Here is a 15,318-nt window from a genome sequence, read left to right on the forward strand (position 1 = left end):
GATCCCGTCTGAGACGGTCATCCAGAAAAACTTGTCTTTGGTTGAAGGACATGCTGGCTCCAGCTACGGGGAGAAGACTTCCATGACTAAAAGGGTAACTACATTGCAAGTTTTATAGCACTAAATTATTACTATTAAATTAAATTTTCATAGCTTCTGATGCATAAATGTTACTATAAGAGATTTGCTAAATTAATAAAACGGTTTCTGAATTATATGCTTTTCTATAATTAAATTTTGTTGAAATATTCCAAAATAAAACTCAATACTTTCAGACGAAATCGAGCATAAAAAATGCAGAACAAGTGGGGCAATAAACTTCTGTATATTAATAATGGAGGTCACAATAGTTTTCTACAGGAAAGAGAAAATAATAGGACAAGCAGTAGTGGTAGAGATGGGCCATGTTTCGTACCTTTTCTCCCTTCCGGTACACTTAGTGGGAAGCCAGTGACATGCACGTGGTCTGGCTTTTGACAAAATAACTGTAATTGAAGAAGAAATATAAAAACCTTAAAAATTCAACAAAATTTTATATTTATGGTACTTAATTAATTTTTTATTTATTTACAATTCAATTGGTCAATCTCGATTCTTTAATTTTATCTAATTAAATACTTATTTAGTAATTGAAGTGTAATGAATCTTTTATGCAGTAATAGCTTCACATATACATGCACGTCTTGTCAAATTTCATGTATACATAAGGTAGTTGTTGGAAATAACATTTGTTATATTTTCTTTACAAGGATAAAAGTTCAATTAGGTAAAATAAAAGAATAGATGCTCAACTTAACACAAATAAAAAAGAATTTAATTGAAAACCATAAAAATATAAGAATTTAATTACAAATTATAGTAATAAATCAAAGCTAGCGGGGAAATTTCTCCACAATCCTATCTATAATTTTCCAAAGTCAATTAACAAAGAGAAAAAGTTACTTTAATCAAGCCGGTAATTAAGAAACAGACTAATTGATGTAATATAAATTTGCTGAATCCAGGACTTTTGATCATCTCAAATATAATTGAATTATGAGAAAATTGGGATCCTGAATTGAATAAGTTCAAATTTTCACATACTAGTATTACCCTTGTCCAAAGACTTTGAATTGCATGCATTTGCGCCGGTCTGATCTTCCTAATGACAGTATGTAATTTCTTTTTCTTTCTTTCTTTTTTTTTGAAAATGAATTTTACTCTCAAAAAAATAAAAAATAAAAAGGGTTCAATCTCCCTCCAATCCTAATAAAAATGTTTCAAATTTCTAAGTTCTTTATTTCTTATGAAATGCTAAAATGGAAAATGTTTTAGTATAACTACTGCTAGTTCTTTTTTACCATTTTACTTGTACTCTTTAAGAAATTTTCAAGGCCTTAAGCAAGATTTCAAAGTTTTGTACATATCTTTGATCCATCAAGGAAGAAAGAAAATGCAGATTGATTATAAGATTTTGCAGAAATATAAGTTTCTTCAGACAATCCTAGTTTAAACGATTTTAAGACATGCTAAACATTGAGTAAAAATTCAATTCTGATTCATCAGCTACTGTTAAAATACCTTTACTGTTAAGATGGAGTTACGACCACTAAGTTAATTTTAAACCTCTTTCCTGGAACATTACTTCCTTGCCTCTATGTTGCTAAGTTCACTGTTTCTCCATGTTTGCAGAAGAAATTATTTCCTTTACTTACTGAGGATTGTCTATAAAACGAGGTTGTACCCACAGACAGTGTCTGCTGATGTGTGTGTTGTTTAAGATTTGAAATTCGGACCATTATTATAGCTAATTCCTAACATGTTGCACTAAAGCAAGGATCAAGCACGATAGGTTCACTGTTCTCTCTGGTTCTTCTAACACATTCTGTAGCTGTCAAGTATTTTGGTGATGACATAGGAATAGATTCTGTTGATTGTTATCTCCAAAGCAAATTGTTGCAGGTTGGACAAATCGAAGCTGATATCATTATACCAATTTCCCTCAACTCATTCATTACTACTTTACTAAGCTTCGATTCTTCATATTGGACAAAGCTTGGAATCGATTCACTCTCATTCTATGATTAAGCCAATGGAAAATATTGACTTCCGGAATCAAAAAAGGATAAAAGTAGACAAATTTAAATATAAGTTTCGCAGCACAAATATAAATTTCACTTCCCAAAGCCAAGTCTTCTGAAATCACAGCAGACAATCCGAGTTTAAACAATTCTAAAACAAGCAAAACAAAGTTCAAATTAATATCCATTATTGATACAAACGTTATCCAGAGTCATTGTTTTAGTATAACTACTGCTGGTTCTTGTTTACCAATTTAATTTTACGCTTTAAGAAATTTTCGAGGTGTTAAACAAGACTTCAGAGTTTTACACATATCTTTGATCTATCAAGGGAGCCAGAAAATACAAATTGAAAACAAGATTTTGCAGAAAATTTAATTTTTAAGACTACTTGTTTGCCCCAGCTGGAAATTTCTTCCATGAGAGCGGAATTGAATTGGGCAACACGCAAGTTTAACCATCCATGTCCTCCCAAATTGGTTGACGATGGGCCTAATCATTATATTGGAAGACTGCTTGTTTGCCCTAGCTGGAAATTTCATCCATGAGAGAGGAATTGACTTGGAAAACAAGCAGTTTTAAGCGTCCATGTCCACCCAATTGGTTGGCTATAGGCCTAATAATTATAGCTGAAGACTACTAGTTTGCCCCAGTTGGAAATTTCATCCATGAGAGCTGTACGTATAAGTAAACGGACATGGAAAATCAGGGTCCATGTCCGATTAGAACGTTGACAAGAAATTAAATTGACTGTCAAAGTCTTCCACCCAAAAGGGGCGGTTCTTCGCTACGAGGAAAAAATTCCCCCATAGGTGAGAAACTGAACCTCGTCTTCTCTTTTGGACCAAGAACAGGAACTACACTACCAAGAATTGATAAAATTTTACAATTACATGAATCTTGAATGCATTTAGTACGAGTAGTTTAACATTGATCACTTTCCATAGCTAGTCTGCAGTTGGCTCAAGAGCTTACCGGGTAAAGACTTCCATGATGAAAGGTCAACTACATTGCCCATACTAAAGTTTTATAGCACTAAATTATTACTATTAAGTTAAATTTTCATAACTTTTGAATCTATGATATAAGAGTTGCATTAAAATAATAAAAAATCTCAAACTATATGTCTTTTTTACAATTAAGTTTTTATATTTTTATCATACTCAATTAAATTTTTTGTTTTATTTGTATTATTTGTGTCTAATTAATCAATCTCTATTTTTTTATTTAACCCAATTAAGTTCTTATCTCTTAACAAAAATGTAATGGATGTTATGTGCAATGATAGCTTCACCTATATGTGAAATTTTAGTGTAATGTGTTGACTAAACACAACAAGAATTAATAGTGTAAAATTTCTTGTGATATGACATACCACATCATCAATTCTTGTTGTATTTAATCAATATTTCTCATCAAATTTCACTTATACAACAAGGGATAGTTATTGAGAATAACCTTTATTATATTTTCCTCTACGAGATAAGAGCTCAATTAGATAAAATAAAGAACAAATGCTAAATTGGATACAAATAAAAAAAATTAATTGCGTACAATAAAATATAAGAATTCAATTACGAAAATACATATAGTTCAATTTTTTTTTGTTATTTAAGTCCAAGAGTTATCATATCATCAATTTGTATAAATTATGCTTAATCAATCATGCCAGCTAGGAAATTTCTCCATAATCTTTTCTAATTTTTTTAAGAAAATCGACAAAGAGAAAAGCTACTTTAATCAAGCCGGTAAGATATATACTAAATTCATGTAATATAATTGTAGAATGTGGAATCCAGGACCTTTAACCATCTCAAATATAATTGAATTATCGGAAAAAAAAACCCCCCTTTATTAGAAACTGCAAATATATGAATATAAGATTTATACAAAGTATTTACTTGAAACCCACTTTGAAGATTGATGATTGCAAGATTGGCAGATAAATTTTAATGTCAGTCTGAACTCTGAACTCCTTTCCTTGGCAGTCTTCTGCCTTCATGTCACCTTTGAAATAACTAGAAAATGATTAAGAAACAGTTTTTCTGGACAAGATAAGAGTTCGATTAGGTAAAATAAAAAAAATAGATGCACAACTTAACACAAATAAAAAAGAAGTTAATTGAAAACCATAAAAATATAATAATTTAATTACGAAAATGTATAGATTATACTTAACCAATCAAAGCCAGCAGGGAAATTTCTCCAGAGTCTTATCTAATTTCCCAAAGTAAATCAGCAAAGAGAAAAGTTACATTAATCAAGCCGGTAAGATATATACTAATTTGATGTAATAATAACTTTATGCAGAGTTTGTCAAGGGAGTCTCAGTTTTCTTCTTCTTTTTTTTTAATCAAGTTGAGCTATAGAACAATATGGAAAGCAGGGCCGCTTTGGCAAGTGGATGTCGTAGCAATGCTTTCCTGGAAAGAGAGCAAGGAAATGATCAAATGTTGGGACCATTAATTTGAACGGACTTAAGCAGAAGGGGAGAATCTTGCTTGCTTGATTTTTCCAAGTTGGCCAAAATATCAAGACCAGTTGTGGCAAGCATTAGACTAGGTATACCAGTATTATTGTTCTAGTATAACTACTGCTAGTTCTCTCTTACCAATTTAATTTACTGTTTAAGAAATTTTCAAGGCATTAAACAGGATTTCAAAGTTTTATACATATCTTTGATCTATCAAGGAAGAAAGAAAATACAGATTGAATACAAGATTTTTCAGAAATATAAATACCTGCAGACAATCCTAGTTTAAACAATTTTAAAACAAGCAAAACATTGAGTAAAAGTTGGATTCGGATTCACCAGCTGCTGTTAAAATACCTTGACTCGTGTTCAAATACCTTTTCTGTTAAAATGGAGTTACGACCATTAAGTTAAATTTTAAACATCTTTTCAGGACTCAGCTCTCTTTCCCAGAACATTACCTCCCTGCCTCTATGCTGCTATCTTACAAAAAGTCAACTGTTTCTCCATATTTGTTGTACTTACTGAGGATTGTCTATAAAATGAGGTTCTACCCACAGACAGTGTTGTTTAAGATTTGAAATTCGGACCATTAATATAGCTACTTCCTAACATGTTATGCTAAAGTAAGGATCAAGCGTGATATGTTCACTGTTCTCTGCAGTTCTTCTAACACATTTTGTAGCTGTGAACTATTTTGGTGATGATATAGGAATGGATTCTGTTGATTGTTGTCTCACAAAGGAAATTGTTGCAGGTTGGGCAAATTGAAGCCAATATCATTATATAAATTTCCCTTAAGCTCATTCATTACTACTTTACTCAGCGTCGATTCTTCCTATTTGACAAAGCTTGGAATCGATTCGCTTTCATTCTGTAATTAAGCCAATAGAAAATATTGACTTCAGGATTCAGAAAAGGATAAAAGCAGACAAATATAAATATAAATTTCACTTTCCAAAGCCAAGGCTTTTGAAATCTCAGCAGAGTAGCAGACAATCCTAGTTTAAACGATTTTAAGACAAGCAAAGCAAAGTTCACATATCAATTATTGATACAAAACATTGAGTAAATGTTTATCCTGATTCACCAGCGGCTGCTGCCTATTTCCTGTCCCTTCCATGGATCCTGCTCCGAAGCAAACTTGCCTTGGTTGCATGCAGTTCTGTGATAGCATCTTTGATTGCCATTCTATCACCAGGCGCCTCTGCAGAGCATGCAACTCCTATTTTAGTGAAAGAAAGCAAACTCTCCAACATGATCTCTCCCTCCATTTTTGACTGACTTGTTAATCTCTCCTTGTTTTCACTAATTTGTTCGAGCAAGCGAAAATCGAGAATCTCCTTCAACCGTTCAGGTAGTGCCATCTTACAGAAATTGTGAAGGCTTAAGCCGCCATGAAACATACCATCTGTTGGTCTCCTTCCGGTGATCATTTCCAAGAGCAGAATCCCATAGCTGTAAATATCACCTTCTGGGGACACTGCCCCGCCCATGCCATATTCTGCAACAATTTGTTATAAACTCAATATTTCTTTTAATGCCAACCATATGTTTTTGGCTCTAATTAATAGTTGAGACTTGAGATTTGGCAACTTATTCTTGTGATTTTGCAAGTTATTAAATAGGAGGTTTAATGGCTGTTAACATGATAATAGCAAGGACAGATTAAAAAGTTTAAAATAAGTAAGATTTCGCTAAATTACAATTACGATACTGAAAATCAAAAGGAGATATGAAATTTTACCTGGGGGAACATAACCGATTGTTCCTTTCATCATTGAAGAACCTGTTTGATCATTACCCATATTGTTTGTGTCACTAGACAGGAGCTTAGCCAATCCAAAATCACTGACATGTGCAACCATGTCATCATCAAGAAGAACATTGGTAGGCTTTAGATCACAGTGGACAATTACCGCCTCGCAATTGTGATGAAGGTACTCTATTGCATTGGCTACATCTATGGCTATGTCCAACCTTTGAACAAAGTTCAAATACCTTGACTCATGTTGGTCATGAAGCCAACTGTCCAAACTCCCATTAGGGATGAATTCGAAAACTAAAGCCTTGAAATCATTGCCTTGGTAATCAATGCTTGAGCAGGAAGTTATAATTTTGAGAAGATTCCGATGTCGAACTTTCCCCAAAGCCCTGCATTCAGCCATGAAGCTCTTTGCAGCACCACGGTTTTGAAGGTTAAGTACCTTCACTGCCACAAGTTTTTCTTGTTGATGGAGAAATCCTTTGTACACAGAGCCAAAACTTCCCACACCAATCAAGTTTGAAGATGCAAAACCACTAGTTGCTTGCAGAAGCTCTTTGTAGGATATCCGCAAGTAGCTATCACCAAACAAAGCTGCAGGGATAAGCTTCTTTCCAGACCTTTGTCTGAAACAATGAACGAAAAGAAGCACCACCATAATAGAGGCAATTAGAATGCCAAGGATCATTACAATGATGGCTTTGTCCGATAGAGCAGTTCCCTTTTTCTTACACTCCTGATCGAAGCACTTTGGGAGCATTATTTCAGGTATCCCTCCACAGAGATTTTTATTTCCCACAATTGAAAATCTACTAGATTTATTGAAAACTCCTTCTTTTGGAACTTCACCCTCCAAGTGATTAAAAGAAATGTTCAAATTGCTTAAATATGGAAGTTTTTCTAGTTCATGTGGTATGGTGCCAAACAAATTATTGCGGGAAAGATTTAAAGTTTCAAGAGATTTCAAAAAACCAAAAGATAAGGGAATGTTACCTTCGAAAAAGTTTCCCGCCATATCAAGTGACCTTAACCCAAAACACTGGCCAAATGTCTTTGGAATTTCACCAGATAATTTATTTTCATAAACAAATAATTCTTCCAGGTTCTTTAAATTACTAAAATCTGATGAAAGAGGACCGGTCAAGAAGTTGCTAGACATGTCAACTATAATCAAACTTGTGAAAGCATCAAATAGTTGATCTGGTATACTACCACTAAGTGTATTTTCCGAAAGAAGCAAGATTTGCATATTTTTGCAATTTCTAAGAGCAAGAGGAATTTTTTGTTCAAAACTATTATTATGTAATTGAAGCTCGAACAAATGAGAGAGATTGCCAAAGAAAGATGGGATTTCACCTGAAAAATTATTCGAGCCGAGAAACAATCTTTCAAGATTTCGAAGCTTCCCCATAGAAGTTGGAAGGGTCCCCACCAAGGCATTTCTCGGCAAATGCAGAAGAGTTAAGCTTACGAGATTTCCAATCCCTTCAGGAATATTTCCTGAAATCTGATTCCATCCCATAAAAAGCATGTTGAGTTGGATTGATAAATTGCCTATGGATTCTGGCAACGGGCCACCTAATCGATTCACCTCTAGATCCAATATTTGTAATAGACTACAATTGCTCAAAGAAGAAAGAAAATCCAAGTCTCCTATGTTCCCATTTCCCAAGTTGTTACCAGCAATCATGAACTGTTGAAGATTCTTGAGGTTTCCCAAATTGTTAGGAACAGATCCGTCGATACCATTCCAACCTATGTCAAATATCTCCAGATTAGACATATTAGATATCGACCTTGGAATAGTTCCTATTAATTGATTTCTTCCAATACTGAAGTATCGAAGATTTGGAAAAGGATGGCCTATTATAGCCTCAAGACTCACTGAGAAATTGTTCATTGACATCTCAATCATTTCCAAGGAAGAAAGATTGTGAATTGAGAGACGAAGAGTACCAGTTAGGCTGTTGCCTGCGAGAAGAAGTTTTCTCAAGTTTACAGCCCCGCCCAGAGCATCAGGGATATTTCCCTCCAAATGATTAGAAGAAAGCGAGAGATTCGATAATGACGAAAGGTTTCCTAAAGAAGATGGAATACCCCCAACCAAATTGTTGTCACCCAAGGAGAGTACGATGAGTTTCGACAAATCACCCAACTGGAAAGGAAGTTCACCAGTGAGGTTATTATGCGATAAACGAATTGTTAAGAGGTTTGAGCAATTGGCAAGCTCCACAGGGATTCTTCCATGGAGATTATTTCGAAACAGCTCAAAAACACGCAACCGCCCTAGGTAGCCAACTTCCTTAGGTATGTTACCTTGCAATCTATTATCAGACAGATTTACTCTTCTGAGGAAGGTTAAATTGCCAATCGAAGGAGATAAGGACCCACCTAGTTTCAAGCCGTCCAAGTCCAGAGCAGTGACTCTCTGGTGGCGACGACCACACGTAACACTTTGCCACTCACAGAAGTGGAGAGAAGCATTCCATGAATCGAGAGCTCCTGGATAAGCACCAACAAGCTGATCCTTTATAGAAAGCAAAGCTATTCTGTCAGTTTCATTCCCCAGGGCCAATGCAAATTTCAGGGATCCTGGTAGACATAAGCTGAGTATAATAACAAAGCCAAGAAGCAAGTTAGTCTCAAGAAGGCATATGTTTCCTAAGCATGATGTACCCATTTTCTTTGAAGAAAATTAGCTTGGGAGAGGAATTGAATTGAGCAACAAGCTGGTTTAATTGCTGTCCATGTCCTCCCAATTCTCCTACATCTAAAAAGGGCTTCAGAATTTGTTGGCTAGGCCTTGGCAGTATAGCTGAAAACGACTCGTTTGCCCCAGCTGGAAATTTCATCCATGAGAGGTTCACATGGAAGATCAGAAGGTTGGAAAGAATAACATTGACTTTCTGAGTCTTCGCCCAAACAGGAGAGAGCTTCACTACAAGAAAACACTCCCCATGCCATGCACAAGAAATGGCAAAACACGACTGGGAAACATTTTGAGGTAGAAAATTCATGTGAAACACAGCTCGGATTGAACAACTAATAGTTGAAAAAACGGCAGTCACGTTTATCAAGCCAGTAGTAGGACAAATGCCAGCAAAATTGCAGTCACGTCAATCAAGCCAGTAGGAAATTCCTCATTTGTCTCATTAAAGTGATTGTAGTTAAGACAAAAACAACAAAAATTGGAGTTGACAAAAGGAGTCTGAACTCTGACCGGCTTTCCTTGGCAGTCTTCTGCCTTAATGTCACCTTCGAAATAACTAGAAAATGATTGGCCAAAACAACAAAAATTAGAGTTGACAAAACGAGTCTGAACTTTGAAGCTCTTTCCTTGGCAGTATTCGGCCTTAATGTCACCTTTGAAGTAACTAGAAAATGATTAGCCATAATTAATAAACTATTAATCATTTATAAATTAAATGCATTAAGGTTTGTGATTAAGCTGTTGCTTAGGGGAGGCGTCAGAGGATAGCAGGCAACAGGGGCAAAGCAGGAGGGATAGCCACTGAGATGACAAAGTTTAATCGTCTGAAAGATAACTTTATTATAAACTTAAACTAATATAAAAGTTATAATTTACATCCTGTGGTTCCTATTTTTAGTTACCATCTCTTCCGAGGTGAGGCAACTGTATTTCAGACAGATCCTAAACAGCAGAAAGAGAACTTGAGCCGGTCGTGGTTGGTGAACAACTCAAGTAGCTGCTAAAAAATGATGCGCAACTATATTGCAGACAAATTCTAACAAGCAGAAAGAGAACTTGAGCTCGACATGGTTGGTGAAGAACTCATATGGTTGATAAAAAGAGTTTGCATCATTTGTTAATGAATGCAGACTCTGCCAAGTCAATGGAACGAGCAAGGCCAGCGGCTTTGCTCTGGCATTCATGGTGCTCAGCATCCGGATCACTGTCTGCCACAACACCAGCGCCAGCTTGAAGATGAGCTACCCATTCCTGGCGCCTACCAGCATCTTTGTAGGAGTACATTGTGTCGTAGCGAGTTCCAGTTGTGAATACCATGGTCCTGAGAGCCAAAGCAATATCCAAATCACCAGTAAAGGAGACGCCCCCAAATCCTCCACTGTAAGGGCCTCGCCTGGTCACCTCAAGCTCATCAATTAGCTCCATGGCCTTCACCTATATCAATGTCCCAATCATGATCAAAGCTATGGGGGAAAGAAATACGTAAGCAACGCAGCTATGAGTTGTAAGAAGTCCAGAGGACTGTGCAACTTGTGCCTATTTAATGGTGGCTGGACTGTAACACCAGGCTCAAGGCAAACTTGAAAGCATTCGGTTTTCGTTTGAAAAAACAGGATTTGCATAAAACATGTAAAGGACAAGAAGTACTGAACCTTTGGTGCTCCACTAACAGTTCCAACAGGAAGTGCAGCGCGCAGGGCATCCCAACTACTGAGATGATCATGCAACTCCCCAGTAACCTGCATAATTTAAATTCAAAAAAGAAAAGATTATTTAATTGTATGCCACATTACTAAAAGAATGTTTAAAACAAGTTCCTTGGATTGTGGGACATTAAGAAACCAAAATGAAGCAAATAACTAATCAGAACATTCTAAAATATTTGAATGCACAAGTTCATTTTTGGTATCAGAATATATCAGTTAGACAGCAGTTGGGAAGACATCATAAATCCTTAAATCACCCCTATTAGATATGCAATAAAATTATCAAATAATGCTATATATCCCAAGAAATTTCGGTCCGAAAATGCCTTTTAACATAATGACAAGAAGTCAACAAATGTTTAGATGCGAAAAGCATATATACTTACTGTGGAGCTTATGTGCATAACATGTGAATATCGTTCAATATTCATCAGCTTCTCCACCTTCACAGAACCATATTTGGAGACCTACACCAATAATATAGAAACAACCAGTTAGACTCCTGGCCTTCCTAAGGTAATAAAAGAGGAAACATGAAGTTTTAAGTGAAAGTGAAAAATTCGATTTCTTTATTAGGAAAATCTGTCATGCACAGGAAGAAAATGGAATTAATGTAATACCCCTACAAAGCTAGAGCACAAGAAAATAATCTCCAAAAATGCATGGCATGATATACAGAATTAAAATCGCTATGGAATGACCTTTCCAACGTCATTGCGTCCCAAATCAACAAGCATGATGTGTTCTGCACATTCCTTTTCATTACTTAGCAACTGCTTTTCTACTAGCTCATCTTCAGCAGGTGTCTTTCCTCTCCTTGCTGTTCCAGCCAATGGCCTATTCACAATCTTATTCTGTTCATGCCAATACAAAAATTCAGATCATCAAATAGCTAAGCAGAGTGCTTGATGATTTTAAATCAGTAAAAAGAGACAGCCAATGGAAAACTCAGCAATCAAGAAATTGTAAAAGTTTACCTTCTTCACCCTGGTGAGAATTTCTGGACTTGAAGCAACTAATATACATCCTCTAGCCTGAAAGAGCATGCAAAATAACAAAATTCACAATGCAACTTCCGAATAATTCACAGATTCAAAACTAAACAAGCACTTAAAGAGGAACAAACTAACTTGCAAGTAAGCCATATATGGACTTGGATTCACAACTCTCAAAGCTCTATATATTTCAAAGGGGAGAGCAAATGTTCGCCGTTCAAAACGTTGACTTAATACAATCTGGAAAATATCCCCTGCCAGAATATGTTCTTTTGCCTGTAGTACAGCCCTCTTAAATTCTTCACTTTCCATATTTGACTTCTTCAAAGAAGGGCCAAAATGGTGAGTTTGTAAATCAATAGAACCTGGAGATAGCTTTGGGCTAAGAACAAAATCAGAACAAAATGATGTCAGAGAATTAAAAAGCATATGAACTTAATCAAAATCAATGCTACCATACAACTATTGCTCACGGGTCAACATTCTGCACTCTAGACACCAAATTCTCAAGGTGCTCAACTCCAATACTGTAAGCTTTTTCAACAGAGGAGTGTCGATCAAGCCTCACCCAGTGAATTACATATGCTTTCTGCAAATAAAAAGAACATATCAATATTACTCCATCACACTGTCTATGTTTCTGATAGAATGATAATTGGAGCTAAAATCTTGTACTCAGCATCCCATGCAAGACAATATGAATTGTTGGAGTAAAGGAATACCTTTTCCACATGATCAAATACAATCACGTCATTGTAGAGCCCTAGATGCATGTCTGGGAGGTTTCTGTCATCTTGTGGTGCCTTTGAGAATGGAAGCTTTTTCTTCTCTACATAGCGAACTGTATCATATGAGAAATAACCAATCCATCCACCTACATGTCACAGGAATTTAATAGAAAGTGTGAGTTTAAAGATTTCTTAAAGACACCAAATCAACCAACAATGACGTGATATCAGAGTTGTCCTACACTATTATGACAACGAAGTACTTAGGACAGGAGAATGTTACTAGAATTATGCACCTAAGAGGTTAAGACTCTAGATACTAAGAGGTTAAGACTACACGATAAGACATGGTGGCATTGAAAAACTCCAAAACCTGAAATTATTACAGTGTTTTATATTCAACCCAGAATGAGAAAACTTGTCCACTTTTTTCCCAATGTAGAAATGAATTCACTCAAAAGTTGTATGTCAAAGCATCCATCTGCCAGTGTCAATAAACAATAAATAACAGCCGTTAAATTACCGACCAACAGTTGACTACTTATTAGTCTACTTTCCTTAATATGAGCATAGCAAATCAAAGCAACCAATCAAGAAATATCACTAATTATCAAATAAGGCACAAAATTTGAACTAACCAATCAAGAAACATCACTAATGATCGAAAAAGGCACGAAATTTGAACCAACCATTCAACTAATGATCAAATAAGGCGCGGAATTTGAACCTCTTACAAAATCACACAATCGATCCGTATTTAATAAGGATTAATGATGAGAAACGCAAACTATCAACACATGGAGGTCACTAGAAAACATATCAAATAGAGATTTATGACAATTAGACATGCAAAAGACCAATCATTCTCACCACAAAATGCATCAGGAAGATCATCAATAAGTTGGGGTTTCCAGTTCTCCGAGATTCTCATTGGGATCAACATCGGATCTTCAACAACGTCCTCAGTCAAACATCCTTCCTCATGATCCATAACCATAACCTTGTTTTCTTTCACCACAATTTCCATTGTTGGTTGAGCCCCAACCACACTATAACGGCCCTAATACAATCAAACCCAATAACAAACAAAAGTACAAGATAAATATAACCCCGCAATTCGAAGAAGAAAAGAAAAAAACAAAAGAGTATATAGTTAAAGCTCTTACAACACTTGTAACCCGAGAACCAGGCTCCACTGACTCAAAAAGAAAACTTGGAGCATCCTTATCATCTTCTTTAACCAAACACCGGTATGCAAGCACTGGAGTCAGCTGATCAGAGAAAATGCAACGGTAAAGGGGCACCAAATTTCCCTTCTTCGCTGCCTCAGCAAACTTCGTTTCATCAGTAACTGAAAACACATACCAAGAAAAAAAGAGTCCCTTTTCGCTTTCAATTGAGCCGAAAATACAATTGAATCAATAAAAATTACACCCCAAAATGGGAAAAAAAAAAAGGCAATTCATTGTGCCTATGTATCTGTTTAAATTGTTCCTTATTCTATCAAACAAAATAAGAAAAAAAACAATATTTTAAGAACTTCAATCCTTCTTTCCCTCATTTTCTCAGTAACCAAAGGGAAAAGAAATCAAATTTACTTGACTGTCTGAGCAATTCATAAAGAAAAAGCTTACCAAGAGTAAATGATTAAATAATCAAACAAGAATCAAATTTATCGTAGTTTCTCATTACTTTATCCTTAATAAAACAGTTCACTATCATCATTTACTTCGATCATTTCCCTCATTCAAACAAATCACACCCAAGATTTCTTCAAAGTTCCCGCACTTTCTCGGCAACCAAACAAGAAAACAAGGACATATCTTTATCTTAAAAAATAAAACATAAAATTTACCAAGAGAAGAGCTTGACAGAGAGCTCCTGCATTTCAGTGAAGTCCGGATACAAGTTGGAGCCGGGGGCATGCGGATAACCGGAACCCGAGAAAGCCGGTTGCTCGAAGGAACCAGTCGGTGGGAGAACGCGAGGCTACTCTGCATTGCCATTGGTTAAATATGTCGAGCTCGTCGTACTAAAACTGACAGTTCTCAGTCACCGGCAACCGACCTGGATTCTCTCTTAAATTTCTGTGAGAAAAAGCGAAGAAAAGGGGCTGATGAGTTGTGCAGAGACAAGCGTTTGAGAGAGAATTATATAAGCTGCTGCATGTATATGTAAGAGAAGAGAGCAACATTTTTTATTTCCGGTCTTACCCTTTCTGACTTTCGTACTTTTTGTATATTTCCCCAATTTTACTTGAAATTTATTTATTTATTTTGGTAAGAAATTTATGGTTTTGCTTTTCTTTTATTTCATTTTTATCATTTAAAATTTTTACTTTGGTAACTTTTTTTAATAAGAGAAAATTACACTTAATACCCTACTAAAGTTACCATAATTTTCCAACAAAATTAGGAAAAAAATGAATGAATTTTTTATCCTATTTTTTGTATGAATATGGTAAAAAAAATTTAGATACATTCATAATATTAAATGTGGTATGTATTTTGGTAAGAACCAAGGTATAGATACCTTCGTTGTATCAGTTTTTTTTTATTGTTTTTGGAATGGATTTTGAGGTATCAACAACGTATAAGTGATTCAAATTCGGGTTTTTTTAAGTAAAGAATGTGTGTATTAATCGTTAAATCAAATTCATCGAATGAAAATATTATTTATTTTTTAATTTTTCATAATATAAGAAACTATTCATCTCTTATTTTATTATAATTATAATTTTTTGTAAACTTCTTTTTTGATATCTTAAATAAAATTATTTATGATATGATATTTATATAAAATTAGAAGAATGTCAAAAGTTTTGATTATATGGGATTTACCTTCTCAAACTCATGGTCAAATTATTTAAGATTTTGGTTAC

The 15,318-nt window shown here is 35.2% G+C and overlaps 1 protein-coding gene and 1 pseudogene across 1 annotated transcript; both read right to left on the reverse strand.

Annotated features, from left to right (window-relative positions):
- Window positions 1-5,636: 5,636 nt before the first annotated feature.
- On the reverse strand, window positions 5,637-8,978 carry LOC110425565 (LRR receptor-like serine/threonine-protein kinase EFR pseudogene; annotated as a pseudogene).
- Window positions 8,979-9,823: 845 nt separating this feature from the next.
- ASA1 (anthranilate synthase alpha subunit 1) lies at window positions 9,824-14,565 on the reverse strand. Its single transcript, XM_021440027.2, has 11 exons — window positions 14,293-14,565; window positions 13,604-13,788; window positions 13,308-13,497; window positions 12,432-12,583; window positions 12,183-12,298; window positions 11,845-12,091; window positions 11,692-11,748; window positions 11,416-11,568; window positions 11,101-11,181; window positions 10,661-10,747; window positions 9,824-10,442 (listed from the first exon to the last, which is right to left on the reverse strand). Exons 1-11 carry the CDS (start codon window positions 14,441-14,443, stop codon window positions 10,119-10,121), a joined length of 1,743 nt encoding a protein of 580 aa, XP_021295702.2. The 5' UTR covers window positions 14,444-14,565; the 3' UTR covers window positions 9,824-10,118.
- Between the last annotated feature and the right edge of the window lie 753 nt (window positions 14,566-15,318).

Source organism: Theobroma umbraticum, unplaced genomic scaffold (assembly GCF_002168275.2).
Source record: "Theobroma umbraticum cultivar Fairchild unplaced genomic scaffold, ASM216827v3 scaffold_81.0, whole genome shotgun sequence".
NCBI classification, from domain to species: domain Eukaryota; kingdom Viridiplantae; phylum Streptophyta; class Magnoliopsida; order Malvales; family Malvaceae; genus Theobroma; species Theobroma umbraticum.

Coding starts and splice junctions, on each gene's coding strand:
- ASA1 (XM_021440027.2), bottom strand. CDS start 14,443: ATGGCAATGCAGAGTAGCCTCGCGTTCTCCCACCGACTGGTTCCTTCG. Junction 13,789..14,292: donor TCTGTCAAGCTCTTCTCTTG/GTAAATTTTATG, acceptor ATGTGTTTTCAG/TTACTGATGAAACGAAGTTT. Junction 11,569..11,691: donor TTCTCACCAGGGTGAAGAAG/GTAAACTTTTAC, acceptor TGGCATGAACAG/AATAAGATTGTGAATAGGCC.